This window comes from Pseudorca crassidens, chromosome 11, assembly GCF_039906515.1.
Source record: "Pseudorca crassidens isolate mPseCra1 chromosome 11, mPseCra1.hap1, whole genome shotgun sequence".
Classification (NCBI taxonomy): domain Eukaryota; kingdom Metazoa; phylum Chordata; class Mammalia; order Artiodactyla; family Delphinidae; genus Pseudorca; species Pseudorca crassidens.
In genome coordinates this window covers 16,916,031-16,936,323 of record NC_090306.1, presented here as the reverse complement: position 1 = coordinate 16,936,323, position 20,293 = coordinate 16,916,031, and the positions used below count along the sequence as shown (strand labels likewise).

General features: G+C 38.0%; 1 protein-coding gene across 1 annotated transcript in view; it reads left to right on the top strand.

Annotated features, from left to right (window-relative positions):
- The window catches only part of RECQL (RecQ like helicase), a 33,380-nt gene that overhangs the window by 11,953 nt on the left and 1,134 nt on the right, over window positions 1–20,293 (top strand). The window contains exons 5-14 of the mRNA XM_067695864.1: window positions 2,946–3,052; window positions 6,485–6,683; window positions 12,937–13,103; window positions 14,029–14,110; window positions 15,162–15,310; window positions 15,399–15,516; window positions 16,284–16,422; window positions 18,134–18,225; window positions 19,307–19,526; window positions 19,861–19,990. Of these exons, the coding sequence (XP_067551965.1) occupies window positions 2,946–3,052; window positions 6,485–6,683; window positions 12,937–13,103; window positions 14,029–14,110; window positions 15,162–15,310; window positions 15,399–15,516; window positions 16,284–16,422; window positions 18,134–18,225; window positions 19,307–19,526; window positions 19,861–19,990 (1,403 nt within the window). The remainder of the gene's footprint in view (window positions 1–2,945; window positions 3,053–6,484; window positions 6,684–12,936; window positions 13,104–14,028; window positions 14,111–15,161; window positions 15,311–15,398; window positions 15,517–16,283; window positions 16,423–18,133; window positions 18,226–19,306; window positions 19,527–19,860; window positions 19,991–20,293) is intronic.

Here is a 20,293-nt window from a genome sequence, read left to right as displayed (position 1 = left end):
TGTACGTGGTCCTCGTTTTCACAGAGCTCAGTGGCCAGCAGTGCTTCCTCAAACTTTAACGTGCATAAAAATCAGCTGGTAATCTGATCAACATGCAGATTCTAGTTTAGTGTGAGTCCCAAGAGCTTGCATTTCTGACAGGCTCTCAGATGACACTGATGCTGCTGTTTGGGGACTACCAGGGGTATAGAGCAGGGTCAGCAGACTTTTCCTCGAAGAACCAGTCAGTAAATGGGAGAGGCTTTGCGGTCCGTGAGGTCTGTGCCGACTGCTCAGCTGCCAGTGTAGCAGGAAAGCAGCCACAGACGATAGGTAAAGGGATGGCTGTGGCTGTTTTCCAGGAAAACCTTATTTACAAAAACAAGCAACCGGCCCTTAGTTCGTTGACCCCTGGTCTAGAGAATACAGCTTAATTGCAAGCAATTGCTTTAAGGGTTTTGTGATAAAGGTTTTAATAGGGAATTAAGTCAGTGCAAAGATCTGGTCTAGGGGCTGTTAGGGAAGGCCTGAGGAAGTGGCTTTTTTTTTATTTTAATATTTTTTTAATTGAAGTATAGTTGATTTACAGTGTTGTGTTTCAGGTGTACAGCAAAGTGATTCAATTATACATATATATGTATATATATTTTTTCAGATTCCTTTCCCTTATAGGTTACTACAAAATATTCAGTAGAGTCTCCTGTGCTCTACAGCAGGTCCCTGTTGGTTATCTGTTTTATATATAGTAGTGTGTATATGTTAATCCCAAACTCCTAATTTATCCCTCCCTTACCCTTTCCCCTTTGGTAACTATAAGTTTGTTTTCTGTGTCTATGGGTCTGTTTCTGTTTTGTAAATAAGTTCATTTGTATCTCTTTTTTTTTTTTTTTTAAGATTCCACATATAAGTGATATATGATATTTGTCTTTCTCTGTCTGGCTAACTTCACTTAGTATGATAATCTCTAGGTCCATCCACGTTGCTGCAAATGGCATTATTTCATTCTTTTTTATGGCCGAGTAATATTCCATAGTGTGTTTGTGTGTGTGTGTGTGTGTGTGTGTGTGTACACACCTAAAAGTGAGAGAACGTGCATGGTGTGGGGTATTCAATAACCTGGAATCATTTTAGTGTGGCAGGCAGTGAAGGCCAAGACATGTGGAAAGAATCTTTAAAGATATTTTTAAAACTTTTCCTTAGATGAGTGGAAAGCTATTGAAGGGTCTTAAACAGGTAAGAGACTTGTCAGATTTGTGGTTTAGAAGGATAATTCCAGCAGATGGAGGAATTCCAGAAATATTTAGGAGGTAGGTTCAGTAGGACTTGGTATTCATTGGATACAGGACTAGGAGAAGAGATAGTCTAGCTGCCCAGATTTGAGGCTGGGACAGATGGTGAAGTTGTTCACTGAAACAGGGTACATTGGAGAAAGAACTTATTTGGGAATGGAGAGGGAAGGTGATGAATTTAATGTGGGGCCTGTTGAATTTATGATGCCTGCAAGATATCCAGGTAGTATTGTCCTCTGAGTAGGAGGATGTTTGAGTGGAAAGCTTGGGTTCGAGAGACCTGAGGTTGCTGGGTTGGAGGCTGTTAGTATGCAGATGGCTATTGAAGTGAATTATATCATCCAGAACAGCGTGAGAAGAGAAGGGCGCCCAGAACAGAAACCAGAACACCAAGAGTTTAGGGACAGACAGAGACAGAGGGCCTTACAGAGAAGCAAAGTGTAGGAGGGTAGTCAGGAGAGTATGGGGTTATCAGAAGCCTGGAGAAGGGAGTATTTCAAGCAGGGAGTAGTTAATAGTGATGACTGTTGGCAAAAGGTCAAATAAAATAAGGACATGGAAGTTCCAGTGGACTTAGTGACAAGGGACTCAAATATGACCTTGGCTAGAGCAGCTTCAGTAAAATGGTTGGGTGGAAACCAAAGAGCAATTGTTTGGGAGTGAGTAGGAGTGAGGAAGTGGAACCAGTGAAAGGGACACTCCTGGGAAAGAATTGCTATGCAGGGAAAAAGACAGGGGGCCCTGAATTAGGTGTTCAGGGTTTCTTCAAATTTGAGAGAGACTTGACCGTGTTTAAATGTAATAAGGGACTTCCCTGGTGGTCCAGTGGTTAAGACTCCGCACTTCCACTGCAGGGGGCACGGGTTTGATCCGCGGTCGGGGAACTAAGATCCTACATGCCATATAGGGTGGCCAAAAAATAAAGTAAGATAAAATAAGATAAGATGATAAGATAAAATAAAATACTAATGAGAAGGTGCCAGTAATGAGGGAGAAAGTGAAAATACAGGAGAGAGGACTAATTGAGAGGGTAAAATCCTTGATAAGGTCGTAACCTTGAGTATATTTTTTAAACTGGTCTGCTTTCTGCCCTAGGTTCTTTTTAGGAACAAACTACAGAAACGTAAGAACTTAGGATTTTAACAATGTAGAATAGCTTTTGTAGCTGCTGCAAACAATTTCAGTTCTCAGAGAAAGGGGATATATTACGATAACTTGTCAGTCAATAAAACCGTTCACTGATTTCTGATCCGACTAAATTAATCTGGTGCAGTAAGTGAATGGATACTTATGTAACTATCATTCTAGATGATACAAGTTGCTATGTTTTCTTTGGAAAGCTAACTGGATAGTATTTGACTTGATTTATATCATTTTACTGAGATTACCAATACCAAATGTTAAAAATGATAGTAAATTCCAAATGATAACATCTATCTATATTTCTGTAAGACTGATAGGGTGAGAGATGTCTGTTTATCTTATATCTGCTTATTTGGCTTATTGTTTATTCGTATCTACCTCCTTTATTAATGAGGGTAAGAAATAGCTGGTATATTGCTAAGGCTGCATTGAAAATCAGTCTGAATTGATGGGCAGGGCCGGAAGTTACAGTAAAGAAGGTAAACTCATTCTGGTGGTGATATAAAATTTAAAGTAGATTTCTTTCTCTTTTAGGTTTTACACTAGTGATTTGCCCATTGATCTCCCTTATGGAAGACCAATTAATGGTTTTGAAACAATTAGAAATTTCAGCTACCATGTTAAATGCTTCTAGTTCTAAGGTATGCGTGTGTGGCTTTTATTGTATTTTATTTTTAATTTACACTCTTCATTGAAATAGGAACCTTAGGTTCAATTGAGTTGCTTATAAAATTAAAAAACTGATAACTGTTTACATTGGAGTCGAAAATTACTGCTCATAGGTCAGTTCTAGCCCACTGCCTATTGTGTGTGGTCTGTGAATTAAGATTAGTTTTTATATTTTTAATTGGTTAAAAAAAATCAAAAGAAGAATAGTATGTTGTGAAGTGTGAAAGTTACATGAAATTCAGATTTCAGTGGCCATAAATAATGTTCTGTTGGAACAGAATCACGCTGGTTCTTTTATGTGTAGTCTGTGACTGTTTTCCTGCTGTAACAGCAGAGTTGAGTAGCTGTGATATGGACCACAACACCTAATATTTTCTATCTGGCACTTTACAGGAAATATTTGCTGTTTTATAGTGTCCATTCTAAAATAGTGAGCAAGAATTTCTTATTATGCAATATAATTAAATAGAAAAAATGAATTAGTAACAAGGTACCCAACCCCTGTGGAATTTCTTCTGTTTGGGAATGGACTCTCTTACCTTTATCTGTAGAATAAAGCATTTCCAAGGTGTTTGTTTTTTAAAAAGCATATTATTGAAAATTTTAAAAATATACAAAAGTAGAGAGAATAGTATAAAAACTGCCATGTATCGTTAAGTACCTTTAACAGTTATCAGCATATGACCAATTTTTTTCGTCTATATATCCCCAATTTCCCCTCCTGCCCACCCTTGGTTTATTTATTTGAGATAAGTCCCAGACATCATATCATTTCAATTGTAGCTTCTTCTTCAGTGTGTATCTCTAACATTTTAAAAAGGTAACTGCAGTGCCATTATCACATCTAAAAAATTCAGTATTAGTTCTTTAAAACCATCATATAAAAAGAGTCAGATTTCTGTCTCATCAAATGTTGTTGTTATTTTTTTTAATCATGGTCCAGATAAGGTTCATGCATTATGTTGTATTGGTTGATATATCCATAGGTTTCCCTTATTTCTTGTTTGTTTCCCACGCAAATTATTGTTTAGGTTGTTTTTTTTTGTTTGTTTTTTTGTCCTATACTTTCCTATATTTCGTCTCTTCCTGACTGTATTCTTGTGATGTTGTTTCACTTGTTTCTTTTAGTTAGATCTAAAAGCTTGACTGTATTTGGGCTTTCTTTTCTTTTCTTTTTTTTGGCAAGAGTATACTTTCCCCTGGTATCACTCAGAAGGTATATAAAACCCAGTTATATTTTTGTGACATTAGCTTGATCAGTGGGTTCAGCTTATGTCTGCCTGCTCTATAATTATCAAGTTCTCTATCACCTTTTCATCTAATGGTTTTTAGCAGCCACCGATGATTATTGCCTATCCTAGAGCATTATTTAATTAGGGGGTTACAAGATGGTGATTTCTAATTCTCACTTTTTCTTATATTAGCTAGACTTTTTCTGTAAAAAAGAACTTTTTCCTTATTAACTCTTTGCAGATTGAAAGTTCTTTCCCTTTCTTTACCAATTTTCAGAAAGAGTTGGTTTTCCAGCATTCTCCGAAGGTGGTCAATAAGTTCTTTTTTTTTTTTTCCCAAGTATCATTGTAAATTTACGGATTTTTAACATGTTTGATGTCTTTTGATCCATAGTTATTATTCTTTTTTTATGGTGAAATAGTCCCATCTTTGAGTAGTGAGAGTCTTATCTAAGGTGGCTCCTAAATGTAGCTCATAGCTTTTGAGTCTTTGCTTTCTTTTATAAGATATTCTGTGCTCATTTTGTATATTTCCTCCCAGCCCTAAAGTCAGCTATGTCTTCAGGAAGCCCTGGTTCTCCTAGTCTTTTCCCATATAATTTTGTTTTATTTAAACTCTTGTGTCATTATAACTGCTTTCTCATTCACCAAAATGAATCTGTGGAGAACACTGCCTTCTCATACTGCACTTCTTTAAAACTGAAAAAGAGAGTAATAATAATGGAAAGTACAGTTGACCTTTAAACAACGTGAGGGTTGGGGGCCCCTAACTGTACACACAGTCAGAAATCTGTGGGTGACTGGTAGTCAGCTCTCCTCATTTCAGGGATTCAACCAACTGCAGATCGCAGTACTGTAGTATTTACTGTTGAAAACAATCTGCATATAAATGGACCCATGCAATTCAAATTTGAGTTGTTCCAGGGTCCACTGTAGTTAGAAAGGTGTGAGAATTACAAGTTCAGGCCATGTCACTACTGCTTGAAGAGTTGCTGAGGAAATAGCCTTACGTTTGCTCCTCTAATATTTCTGGGACATTTAGGACCAGCTGAAATATTTAATACACTTTGGCCATTTCTTAACAAAACTAGGACTATCTCGAGTTAACAGACTGCTTTTCTGGGATGATTGAAAGTATTTTGACTTTCTATCGCATTCACCACTTCTTTTGGTCCTAATTAGGTTAGAGGGAGAAAATACAACATCCACTGTTCTAAATATTATAGAAAATAACAACAACATTAAGAACCTAATAGCTGTTAGTTCTTAAGATTTATTCTTATTACATATGTCAGCGGTCCCTGACCTTTTTGGCACCAGGGACCAGTTTTTTGGAAGACAGTTTTTCCACGGACAGGGGTTGGGGGTGGTGGTGGTTTCAGGATGACTCAAGTGCATTACATTTATTGTGTACTTTATTTCTATTATTATTACATTGTAATATATAATGAACTAATTATACAGCTCACCATAGTGCTGACAGGAGGTGAGCTCAGGCAGTGATGTGAGCGACGGGGAGCGGCTGTAAATACAGATGAAGCTTTGCTCACTTGCCGCTCATCTGCTGTGCAGCCCGGTTCCTAACAGGCCACGGACAGGCAGTGTTCTGTGGCCCGGGGGTTGGGGACCCCTGATATATATAATATATAAATATATGTATTTCACATTATAAAAATTTAATGAATAAGATACTTCATAAAACCTAAATAGATTATGAGTAGATTTGATAACATCATTAAAATAGCTAGTTCACACATGCATGAAATGATTTCAAATATAATGTAAAAAATTAATAAAACCCACCTTTATCACCATACCTATCGCATTGAGCTTACATTTTGGCATTTATTGTGAAAAATTTAGCATTATGCCTTTATGGAGTAATTGCTTATTGGAGTGTCTTCACATTCATTTTTTTGTTCTCTTTTTTGTCAAATGAGATTATTCTTTTATCAGCAGTCTGGATGTAAGTAAGTAACTGAAATGCTGTTTGCACAGCTGCCATGAAGTTTAGTACTGGGACATTACTTTGATTTTAATGAAGTAAACATCTGTTGCTAAAAGAGCCCCAAGGCTGTTGCTTCTGAGTAATGAATGTCTTCATTTACCACTGAGTATTGCAGTCTGCTAGCTTAGCTCTGCTATCATTGTGTCTGTGTTTCCTTTCAACAGGAGCATGTGAAATGGGTTCATGCTGAAATGGTAAATAAAAACTCCAAGCTAAAGCTAATTTATGTGACTCCAGAGAAAATTGCAAAAAGCAAAATGTTTATGTCAAGACTAGAAAAAGCCTATGAAGCAAGGAGATTTACCCGAATTGCTGTAGACGAAGTTCATTGCTGTAGTCAATGGGGACATGATTTCAGACCTGGTATGTATGTTGTATCTAGAAAACCCCTTGATGCTAGGGACGCTTTTCTTACTCAGCTTTACATGATGGAAATCCCTGCTTCCATTAAAATTATCTTCTTAGGTAGTTATTACTCATTTTTTTCTTGCCTTAATATAAGGGGAGTCAAGAGGCAGAATCTTTGATCTCTTTACCCCTCACCCCCATGGTAGTGTTTATTAGTCTAATTGCCTTTATCTTTTGAAATGTGTGCTTATTAGCAAATATTATACCTTGCCATCTTTAGCCATAAAGGTTTACTGACCTCCAGATTCTCCTTCACATCTGTTGAGGAATTTGCATCTGCTTCAGATTTGTCTCTTTTAGTCATCATTCTGGGTGTCTTTAGCACCCACTTCAGGATCTACACCCAACTAACTCCTCAGTGTTACAGTTCTATGGTATATTTTAGTAACCTTATTCTTTGCTTCTCCAACAGAATCCTACAGTCATAGCCTGAATCAGATTACTCAGACATGTTCTGTGCAAAAAAATCTGAAAATTAATTAAATTGTTTGGGTTTTTTTACTATTGAGTTGTATGAGCTCTTTATATATTTTGTATATTAACTAACCTCTTATCAGGTATATGATTTGCAAATATTTTCTCCCATTCCATAGGTTGCCTTTCATTATGTTAATGGTTTCCTTTACTATACAGAAGCTTTTTAATTTGAGGCAACCCCACTTGTTTTTTTGTGTGTGAGTTTTTTTGCTTTTGTCGCTATTGCTTTTGGCCTCAGATTCAAAAAATCATTGCCAAGACTGATGTCAAGGAGCTTATCTCATATGTTTTCATCTAGGAGTTTTATGGTTCCAGATATTACGTTTGAGTCTTTAATTCATCTTGAGTTGACTTTTGTATGTGGTGTAAGATAAGGGTCCAGTTTTATTCTTTTGCATGTGGCTGTCCAGTGTTCCCAACACCATTTATTGAAGAAACTATCATTTCCCCATTATATGTTCTTGGCTCCTTTGTAGTAACTTTATTGACTGTATATATACGTGGGTTTATTTCTGGGCTCTCTATTCTGTCCTGTTACTTTAGCTATAGCTTTTATTTATATGTTCTTATACTTTTATTACTGTAGCTTTGAAACATAGTTTGAAATCAGGAAGCGTAATACCTCTGGCTTTGTTCTTTCTCAGGATTGCTTTGGCTATTTGGGGTCTTTGTGGTCCATACAAACTTCAGGGTGGTTTTTCCTATTTCTGTGAAAAATACCATTGGACTTTTGATAGGAATTGCACTGAATCTGTAGATTGCACTGGGTCATTTGGACATTTAAACAATATTAATTTTTCCAGTTCATGAGCACAGAATATCTTTCCATTTGTTTGTGTCTTCTTCAGTTTCATTCATCAGTGTCTTTTAGTTTTCAGTGTATAGATATTTCACCTTCTTGGTTAAATTTATTCCTGGGGATTTTATTCTTTTTTGATCTAGTTTAATTTCTCTTTCTGATAGTTGTTATTAGTGTATAGAAACACAACTGATTTTTGTATTTTGATTTTGTATCCTGCAACTTCGCTGAATTTGTTTATAAGTTCTACAGGTTCTTGGTGGAGTCTTTAGGGTTTTCTATTTATAATATATCATCAGCAAATAGTGAGTTTTACTTCTTTCATTCTGATTTGGATGCCTTCTATTTTGTTTTCTTACCTAATTATTGACTAGAACTTCCAATCTATGTTGAATAAAAGTGGTGAGAAGGAGGCATCCTTGTCTTGTTCCTGACCTTAGAGGAATAGTTTTCAGCTTTTCACCATTGAGTATGATGTTAGCTGTGGGCTTGTCACATATGGCCTTTATTATGGTGAGATTTGTCCCCTCTAAACCTACTTTGTTGAGAGTTTTTATCATGAATGCATGTTGAATTTTGCTTTTTCTGCACCTACTGAGATGATCATGTGATTTTTAGCTTTCATTTTGTTACTGTGGTATATATCACATTGATTGATTTTCAGATATTGAACCATCCTTGCAATCCTGGAATAAATCTCACTTCATCATGGTGTATGATCCTTTTAATGTATTGCTGAATTTAGTTTGTTAATATTTTGTTGAGGATTTTTGTATCTATGTTTGTCATGGATATTGGCCCATAACTTTTCTTGTAGTGTTCTTTCCTGGTTTTGGTATCAGGATAATGCTAGCCTCGTAGAATGAGTTTGGAAGTGTTCCCTTCTCTTCTATGTTTTATAAGAGTTTGAGAAAGACTAGTGTTAATTCTTCTTTAAATTTTTGGTAGAATTCACCAGTGAAGCCATCTGGTCCTGGACTTTTGTTTGTTGGGAGGTTTTTGATTACTGATTCAATCTCCTTACTAGTGGTTTTTCTGTTCAGATTTTCTATTTCTTTATGATTTAGTTTTGATAGATTTTAGTAGGAATTTATCTGTTTCTTCTGAGTTGTCGAATTTGTTGGTATATAATTATTTACAATAGTGTCTTATAATTGTATTTTCATAGTATCAGTTGTTATGTCTCCTTTTTCATTTCTGATTTTATTTATATGCGTCTTCTCTCTTTTTTCTTGTTGAGTATGGCTAACAAGTTGGTCTATTTTGTTTATCTTTTCAAAAAACCAGCGCTTAGTTTCATTGATCTTTTCTATTGTCTTTTTAGTCTCTATTTCTTTTATTTCCATTCTGATCTTTGTTATTTTCTTCCTTCTGCTAACTTTGGGCCTAGTTTGTTCTTCCTATTTTAGTTCCTTGAGGTGTAAAGCTAGGTTGTTTATTTGAGATCTTTCTTGTTTCTTAATGTAGATGTTTTTTGCTATGAACTTCCCTCTTAGAACTGCTCTTGCTGCTTCTTGTAAGTTTTGGTATGTTGTATTTCCACTTTCACTTGTCTCAAGACATTGTAAAATTTCTCTTTCTTCATGTGTATCTCAACTAGCGTGACTACAACTAAATGCCTCCCAAAAGGCCTGTTCTTTTTCCTTCTATCTTGTAACTGGGAATCACTATTTGTCCTGTTGCTGTGTGCAATCAAAAACTTTTTTTTTTCTTGATCAAAAACTTTTGATTTGCTTCCCTTCTCCATGTCTTTCCCTCTTCCTCCCCATTCTCCCAAGCAATTTCCCCTTCAGTCTTCCCTATCTTAGAGAATCACTTAATAACCACTCACACATTTACTCAAGCCACAGTTTTAGCAAATCTGTTTAGTCAGGGTCTAGTCAGAAGACAAAAGCCATACCAGTTATTTGAACACAGAGAATTTACATTACATTATGTAAAGAATTGTTAACTAAGTAAAAAGTGATTATAAGCAGCTAACTGAAAAAAGGAAAAGAAAACTAACGTATCATGGAGGTAGAAGCTAGAAGAAGCAACTACCATCCCTAGGGCTGGGGGAACAGGAAGAAAAGGTTGGGATTGACGCGATTTAGAAACCTAGAGGAGGGGCCTTGTGGAGCTGATGCTCAGACCTATGGGAGGCCCAGCTCCCTGGTGCTGGTGTCTGTGGAGGCAGAGATAGGGTGGACCTGTGATGAAGTCAGTTCTCCAAAGCTTAGAAAACTGCCAGCTGTACTCAGCTGCTGCTAAGTGGTGGATAAACCTTGCTGGGGCGGCATTCCCGGGAACACCAGCAAACACACAGGAGGCAAACTGGAAGGAGCAGCACTCTTCTTCCTCCCCCAGCCTTGCACTTTGTGCTTCCAGGGCCAGCTGGCAAAGCAGAGATTCCTCACTCCAACGCCACAAAGCGGAGTCTAGAAGTGTGGAGTTGGAGCTGAGAACGAGTAACTTCATGGTGGCACATTGTCCCTGACTTATCCTACCTCTGCAGATCTGGTCCACCACCAAGTCCTGTCGCCTCCACCTCTAAGTTGAATCTCAAGCTTGTCCACTTCTCTTTGTCTGTACTGCTATTTCTTAAGTCCAGCTGGGCTCCTTTCCACCAGTCTACTACACTAGCTCCCTAGCTGGTCTCTGTTCCAGTCTTACCCTTTTACAGTTCATCCTTCACCCAGCAACCAAATCAAATCATGTTACTTCCCTCCCTAAACTACCCAGAAGATTCTCTTTGTACTTAGAATAAAATCTACATTCTTAACTGGGGTCCCTAAGACCATATGTGATCTGTCCCCCGTTTGTCTCTGCCCCATTTCCCCTCGCATGTTATACTCCAGCTACAATAAGGTTATCATGATGACCACTTACCATGCCCTGATAATCAGATACTTACTGGTTTACTCCTTGCATTGTCTGATTTCTTTGCTTGAATTGTAGTTCCGTTTGCATAGCACCTTTGCCTTGTTCTCACTTTATCTCTGGTGCCTACGTCTCTAGGTGCTTGGCACATAGTTAAAAGTGTTCAACATATGCCAGGTGATGAATGGATGAATCTTGGACTCTTCCCCCACCCTCCCCCCACCATATCCCAATAGTCACTAGGACCTATGGGGTTCCAGTTCATGTATTTCAGTCTTTTCTTTCTGATTTATCCTCAGTGTCATGCCTTATTTCATATTCACTGTTTTTAGTTTTCCAGTCTGTCATTGCCACCTTTTAACTTGTCTCCCTTTCTTCAGCCTTTTGCTTTACTCCAGCCCATCCTTCACACTTCCACCAAAAGACGATTCCTGAAACATAGACTGTGTCCTTTATCTGCTTGAAAAATCACACGACTCCTCATTTCCTATAGGGCAAAGTTCTAGCTCCTTAGAATCAACCAACTGTTCAGTTCATAGTTTTACTTGAACCTGCTTTTCTTTTTTATTTTGCGGTACGCGGGCCTCGAACCCGCATCCCCTGCATCGGCAGGCAGACTCTCAACCACTGTGCCACCAGGGAAGCCCCTTGAACCTGCCTTTTTATACTCTTTGGAGTAACAGTATCAGTCAGGGTTTGGGTAGGGAAGCCGAGCTCTTATGAATGTTAAGGGATAAGGGATTTATTTTAGGAAGCAGACTTTGCGCAATTGTGGGAGGAGCTGGGGAAGGAAGGTCTGGAGGGGGAGAGTTGGAGAGTCAGAGAAAAGTCACTGACTAGTCCTGGAGCACTGGTGTGGGAGGACCACCCAGAGCTTGTAGGGAAATCTGCAACTGGCATGGCCATTGCCAGAGGGGCTGCAAGGGGGAGCTCAGGCGAAGTCTCTGGTTAGTTTCCTCTGAGTAGCCGTCACCTCCGTGGGTCTGCTGCCAGGCATCTAGGGGGCCGGTGTTGATCAGCGAAGCCTACAGCTGGGAAGAAGAGCTGAAGGAGGAATGGGGAAGAACTGGGACAGGCTGGCATTTGTCCACCATCCTATCTGCCGGGAAGGCCCTTCAGAGTGTAGCAGCTGCTTCTCTCCTGCCTCCCAGGCCTTACACAGGTTCCTCTTCTGGTCCAGCTGTAACTTGGAACCATCCAGGGAATAGAGTAGAGTTCCCAGTCGACTGGGGTTGACAGTAGGTCCATCTAGCACAGCACCCTGTGGTCTAGCCCCTCTGAACTGCTTGCTGATAACTGAACCTGCCGAGTGATTTCATGCCAGTGTGTTTGCCGCATGTGTGCATGCTGCTTCCTCTGCCTGGTGTTTTCTTCTTCTTCCCTTCCTCCCGAGCTTCCGCTGGATTCTTCCAGACCCAACTCAGATCTTACCTCCCTTGAAGCTTTCACAACTGCCCAAGCAGTTACTTTCTGTTCTGTTTTCATACGAGTCCTCTACCTTAGCATTGAGCCATCTCTCCCACATTTCTTTTTCACTTTTCTCCAAATAGTTTAAGTACTTAAGGGTGTACTCATAGACAACTTCTCTAGTGACTTAGATGTGTCTAATAAATATGAGGCCAGAACGGCTTTCCTGAAGTGGGTTATATAAAAACCAATGCCCTCACCAAGCGTCTACTGAGTTTGCCATTCTTGGATGATACCTGTGGTAGAAGGGTTTCGACTGATGGCCTTTTCGTCTCTTGTCAGTTGCCATAGATTCAAACACTATGGCTCCTCCCACTCTGCCTCTCGAATCCACTGTTCAGCAGGTATAGACCAGTGCTCAGCTGATTGGAAATGTTGTGGTATTCCCTATCGAAGACACCTACGGCCAAGAAGTGTTTCTGAAGAACCAGTTAAAAGTAGAGTAAAGCCCGTCTTATCACCAAGGCTAGGCAGCAACCACAGCTTAGATATAGATGGCTGTGGAAGTAAAATTGCAGTCATCTTTATCTGCAGCATGTTAGAAGATGTAATTTACTCCTTAAAGGATAGCAAGAGGGCTACTTTGTTTTTTGGGTTTTTTTACAGATTATAAGGCCCTTGGTATTTTGAAGCGGCAGTTCCCCAATGCATCGCTAATTGGGCTGACTGCAACGGCGACCAGCCATGTCTTGAAGGATGCTCAGAAAATACTGTGTGTTGAAAAGTGTTTTACTTTTACAGCTTCTTTTAATCGGCCAAATCTCTATTATGAGGTATGTAACTTTTATGTCAATTTATTATTTATTTATTTATTTATTTTGTGGTACGCTCCGGACACGCAGGCTCAGCGGCCATGGCTCACGGGCCCAGCCGCTCCGCGGCACGTGGGATCTTCCCAGACCGGGGCACGAACCCACATCCCCTGCATCGGCAGGCGGACTCGCAATCACTGCGCCACCAGGGAAGCCCTATGTCAATTTATTTTGTGAAGGATTTCAGAAGAAAGGTTACTTTTTCATTATGTCTATTTACGTCACAGTTAATTATGTTTAAAAGTTTAAAAAAAATCAAGTGAGTATAAGCAGACTTATTAAAGAATGCTTTCTTCGTATATCTCCTGTGCTGTTTAATTCTTTGCTCGGTTAAGTAGAAAACACTGCCTCATTAAATTTGCGTACACGCTTTCTTATGCAAGGATGGAGAGAAAGCGTGTATTGATACTAAGGACCCTAATGACATCTCTATAGAAATTATGAAATAATGCAAAAATTAATATACCATTAAAGATTTGCTAATACTCCCTATTTAGATTTTATTTGATATACAACCTTGAAAGGTAAATAACCTCACAGCTGTTTTTACTTTCCAGTCCTTTTAAGGATAGACTTAATATTCTTCTGAGCTCTTACTGACTAGTTGTTTTTGCCATGGTTTATGTTTTTACAAAAGTAGCATCAGAAAATTTTAAGTCTCTGTCTTTACAAGTTATTCACTGCTTCTGTGCCTCCTCATCTCTGGTAAATTCAAAAATAAGGATCAAGAAGCATCTGGGAGGTGATAGGGTCAAATGGGCGAGTGAGAGAGTAATAGAAAAAAACACCATGCCCAAGAAAGAGCGGCGCCTTGAAATTTGTAAGTAAACGACCGCATGAATGGTACTCATTAATTTACTTTTTAATAAGTTAACTTTTTTTTTAGGTTCGGCAGAAGCCCTCAAACACTGAAGATTTTATTGAGGATATTGTAAAGCTCATTAATGGAAGATACAAGGGGCAATCAGGTAATATAGACACAAACCAAGTTTGAAGACTGAGAGAGAACTTTCCAAAAGTAGCACGTTATTTACACTAATACACTGAGAAAAAGATTAGCACCAGAAATATTAATGCATGGCAGAAGAACTTGAAAATATCATGATAAAATTAATTTGCTTGGTGATCTTAGAAATCAGGTGTGGCATTTGCTAATTACACAGATTATAAGAGTCATAAAACTGATTTATTTTTGCTTATTTACACTTAATTGCGTTAAGAGTGGACCTAATGACATGTTAATTATCAACAGCACATATTTAGTAAGTATCCACTGTGTATAAGATTGAAGGTTAACCAGTGATTTTCTAAAGGGATGTAAACTATAGTTCCTTATAGTAAAGGACACATTAAAGAAATAAACAGTACATACTGAATGAGCTAAGTATAGATGGAGTTGAGAGTGTGTATAACATGTGTTCCAGGATTAATGTAGAGACAAGTGTTACTAAAGCCAAGAGTTGGTATTAAAGTAGCACTTCAAAACTGTTCTGTGGATTTTCAGGAGATATTAATAGGGGCCATGGGTAAAAGGAGTTCCGGGGTCAAATAAGTTTGAGAAAGGCTGCAGCTGTTTATTCCTCCTGCAGAGTCACAGGGTGTATCAGCACCTAAGAAATTCCGACCAGCCCTGCAAACAGAGACACATGTGTTTGTCTAACTTTGTTAACCTTCCCAAACTTATTTGCACATGAAACTCTTTTCTCATAGCATGCTTGTTAACATCTTGTGGAGCTGTGGGGCATCAGTTTGAGAAAGACTATGTAGTGGGAGATAAAGTTGGAGAGAGAACTGAGATAATGGGAACCCAAACTGGTGGCTCCAGGCTTGCTACTGCTCTGGAGCAAGTTGGTGATCAGACCTTGAACTACACTGAAAAATCAGTATGTGTTCAGGGCCTTGGAATTTTTCATAATTCTTATTTTCCCCCATGCATTGTAATTATCAGCCTCTTCAGTGTGTGAGTTAAAAATTTTCTAGGAATGTACTATATATATCTAACCATTTCTTTTACTACAGGAATAATATATTGCTTTTCTCAGAAAGACTCTGAGCAAGTTACAGTTAGTTTACAGAAACTGGGGATTCCTGCAGGGGCATACCATGCCAATATGGAACCAGAAGATAAGACCAAGGTTCATAGAAGATGGTCAGCTAATGAAATTCAGGTTAAGTAACAGATCTTCAATAGAAGCCTAATTCACCTTTGAATGTATTTTAACTTGACTTAATATGTAAAATGTTAACACATTTTAGGTAGTAGTGGCAACAGTTGCATTTGGTATGGGAATTGATAAACCAGATGTGAGGTTTGTTATTCATCATTCAATGAGTAAATCCATGGAAAATTATTACCAAGAGAGTGGACGTGCAGGTACGTGTAACTCACATCCAGAAATAATTTTTTTTAATGCTTATTTATTTGGCTGCGTCAGGTCTTAGTTGCAGTGTGTGGGCTCTTTCATGGTGCGCAGGCTTCTCTCTAGTTGTGGCACGTGGTCTCCAGAGTGCGCAGGCTCAGTAATTGCAGCTCGTGGGCTTAGTTGCCCCACAGCATATGGGATCTTAGTTACCTGACCAGGGATTGAACCCGCATCCCCTGCAATGGAAGGCGGATTCTTAACCACTGGACCACCAGGGAAGTTCCCTAGAAATAATTTTTAAAGAGCTTTAAAAACACTATAAATGATGTTTAATAATACTGTATTTTTAATCTTCTTTATTGGCTAGTATTTTTATAACAAACAAATCTTTTTTGTAGTTTTATATTTGCCTATGGAGAAATTTTATTTATGTTGTATTGGAGTGTCATGAATTATTTCTTCTCATATTTGCTAAAATAATTTGATGTCCATCTTTGCCTCCTGAGTTTTTAATTAGTGGTTTCAAGTCTATAATTTAAATAACTGGATTACTTATGGACACATTTTTAAGCTAGTAAGGCTGATTATTGATAGATCTCTTTAGTCATTTTTTAAAAAATTTGACGGCAGCTGTTACAAATTAACTTTCACAGCTTTGTCTGAAATTTCTAGATATACATTTAGACTACGAAATATTGCCAGCAAATTTTATGTATTATTTTTGCATGTTTGACTTTTTTAAAGTAATTATGCAATCTCAAGATTCTTCCCACTGCAGGTCGAGATGACATGAAAGCAGACTGTATTTTGTATTATGGCTTTGGAGATATATTCAGGATAAGTTCAATGGTGGTGATGGAGAATGTGGGACAACAGAAGCTCTATGAGATGGTGTCATACTGCCAAAATATAAGCAAGTAAGCACGCACCTTTTTGTCACTTTTGTCAATTAAAGACAAGCACAGTATGAAAGCACATGACATTACTTTGAGTCCTTACTCAAGTGAGTAAACACATTAGTGAAACATCAAGTGCAAACCAGTAAAAGCAGATGTCTGAAGGGTGGGAACCAGTACATGAACCTGCAGGATGCCTGAATCTAAGAAAATATATTCTCAGATATAGAGAACAAAGTAGTGGTTACCAGTGGGGAGAGTCGGGGAGGAGCAGTATAGGGGTGGGGGTGTGGGAGGTACTGCAACATGGGGAATATAGCTAATATTTTTTAATAACTGTAAATGGAAAGTAACCTTTAAAAGTTGTATAAAAGTAAAAAAATAAATAGTATCTTAAGTCTAAAAAAAAGAAAAAAGTCATTCTCTGTTTGGGAAGGATAGCTGTTAACTTTTTTCTAAATGTTTGGTAGCATTCACCTGTGAAACCATCTAGTCCTGGTCCTTTGTTTCTTGGGAGTTTTAAAATTACTGATTCAATTTCATTACTGGTAATTGGTATGTTCATATTTTTTATTTCTTCCTCCTTCAGTCTTGGGAGATTGTACATTTCTAGGAATTTGTCCATTTCATCTAGGTTGTTCATTGGCAAATAGGTGTTCCTAGTAGTCTCTTTGATCTTTTGTATTTCTGTAGTATTGGTTGTAACTTCTTTTTCATTTCTGATCTTACTGATTTGGGCTCTCTTTTTTTCTTGATGAGTCTGGCTAAAAGTTTATCAATCCTGTTTATCTTTTCACTATACTTAATTAAAAATTATTACTAATAAATGCCAACCATCATCTGTGCCTTCAGCAAATTGAAGTAGTAATTCAGACTACTGATCACAGCTCACCATAATAATAGAATAATATTGGAAAAGTTTGAAACATTGCGAGTATTATGAAATTGTGACACAGAGACATGAAGTGAGCAAATGCTGTTAGAAAAATGGTGCCAATGGACTTGCTCAATGCAGGGTTGCCACAAACCTTCAGTTTGTAAAAAACACAGTATCTGCAGAGCACAGTAAAGCAAATTGCAGTAAAACAAGGTATGCCGGTAGTTGTGAAATACTGAATCTCAGACAATTTTTTAAAAGCAATGTCTATTAACAACATATGGAAAATATTATTATACGTGGTGGGCAGAATAATGGTCACCCAAAGATGTCCACATCTGAATCCCTGGAATCTGTGACTGTGCTACTTTACATGGCAAAAGGGAATTAAGGTTGCAGTCAGCTGATCTTAAAATAGGGAGATAATCCTGAATTATTTAGGTGGACCCACTATAATCACAAGGGTTCTTAAATGTGGAAGGAGGCATAAGATGTCAGAGTGATGTGAAGACTTACCCACTGTTGTTGGCTTTGAAGATAGAGGAAAGGGGGCCATGAGCCCAGGAATGCAGGCAGTCTTTAGAGTCTGGAAAGGGCAAGGAAACAGATCCTCCCCAAGAGCCTCCAGGAGAAATCCAACCCTGCTGACACCTTGATTTTAATCCAGTGAGACCCGTGTCAGCCTTCTAACCTACAAAAATGTAAGATAATAAGTTTGTGTTGTTTTAAGCCACCAAGTTTGTGGTTATATTATGGCAGCAATAGGAAATTAATACAGTATATAACTCTGTATTTTAAAATAGGGGTTCTTAAAACTGTTAATTATTTGATAATTTGTATCTCTGATGTTTGCAGCTGTCGCCGTGTGTTGATAGCTCAACATTTTGATGAAGTATGGAGCCCAGAAACATGCAACAAAATGTGTGATAATTGCTGTAAAGAGATTTGTGAGTTGTTTTTTAAATCCTTATAGGCTAATATTTATATGCAGGAATACATGAGGGCAATATTAGACACCCAAAATGGATTAAAAGAATAAGCAAGGTGTGAATAGAATTTCCCAGATTCAAGAGTGACCACACAAAGTTTTGAAACAGAGGCAAAATTAAAAGCCATACGTGTATGCATTTATTTTATGTTGCTACACTGAGGACGTGTTAAATTTTTAAGAAATGAAGGGAAAGGTTTAAAAACCTTCTGAATAGAAATACTATTTTAAGTAAGAGAACGCTAACTTCTTGTGATAATCTTGGATGCTTTATAGTTACTGATTGGAAAGAGAAATATAGTGCAAAATAGAGACTATAGTGTATCATTTTTGATCCAGATAATGGCTAACCACTCATAAGACACTAATTTAGCAGTGTGTTGGTGCTGTCTTTTCACTTTTTAAAATCCTGTGTGTATGTGTATTATTGGAAGAGCTGGACTAACCCGTTCCTCGTTGAGTTCTGATGCCTTGATCAGTGAAGGTCACAATTTTAACTCTGCAGCCAGAGAAAATTATTTGTGTTTATTAGATTATTTTATACTGCCCAAATTAACAAAAGCCTGATACATAGATCGGAGTGTTAGTATCAGTAATTGGGAATAACTGTCCACGACATTCTTGTCATGAAACTAGAGTCCCTAGGAAGCCATACCGGTTGTCAGAATATTGCTTAATGAACACGCATCAGGTAACATAAAGAACAGACTGACTCGCCTGTGAACATCACTAAGTATTTGTCATAATCATGTTTGGCTGACACTCTTTGGTTCCTAGAGCATACCCAAAGGCCTTCTGATAACCAGATTATTTTCTTTACATCACTTAAATCTCAGTGTCTTACAGAGACTGTAGCTTAATCTAGTGATAAGAGACTTGAGCAGTAGTCTTAGCTCAGAACATAGAAACAAATCAGTGTTTAGGGTGGCTCACACTGGGTGAAGACTTATTTTTTAAACCAGTCTAACCACTTAGGACGGCCTATCCTTGCCCTAATTTTGAAATCCCATTCACCTGTAACCATGCCGCTTTCATTACAGCATCTGAAAGAAAGAACATAACAGCGTACTGCAGGGATCTAATCAAGATCCTGAAGCAGGCCGAGGAACTGAAAGAAAAGCTCACTCCACTGAAACTGATCGACTCTTGGATGGGAAAGGGTGCAGCGAAATTGAGAGTAGCAGGTGTTGCTCCACCCGCGCTTCCTCGTGAAGCCCTGGAGAAAATTATTGCGCACTTTCTTATACGGCAGTATCTCAAGTATATACAAACCCATTTCTTGCCCTTTCATGTTGTCTTTATGATTCTCATTTTTATAACTGCAGCAGAACAAATGGTTTTGTGGTTGTTTCATAAGAACTTTTAAACGCTATGCAAAATTTACCTAGTAAACAAATTCAAACTTTGATTACTGTATGTCAAAAAAGCACAAAACTAAAATACTTTCTATAAAGGTAAACTACATTTTTATACTAAAAGTTTTATATTTCATATCAATGTTACTTAAAATTATTGCACTTATTTTTTTTTTATAAATTTCAGTTTGTTTTCTGCAATTTGTCAAAACCTGATCATTGGCCTTTATCTTCTGCAGAGAAGACTACAGTTTTACAGCTTATGCTACCATCTCATATCTGAAAATAGGACCTAAAGCTAATCTTCTGAACAATGAGGAACATGTTATTACAATGCAAGTGAAGAAGCCCATGCAGAGCTGTTTCAGGGTAGTTATTAATTTTTAGTTTTTATATATTTGAAAGAGACATTAAAGCCTATGGGATGCCTTTCTTTAACTAGTACTCTCCTGGGTCCAGTGGAGCATAAGAAGAGATTAAGTCAGTTTTCTTCCTGGAATCTGGGTATAGAAGAGAGAAAACCTACTTTTGTGTTCTGCAGAGGTATTGAGTAGAAGAATATAGACTAGGGGTTTCCAACCTTTTGGGATGTGAAGACTCCATTTAATGTCTGATGTTATGAGGCACCCTGCCCTTGCTTGTGGTCACTATTGGCTGAGAAGTCTGCCTGTG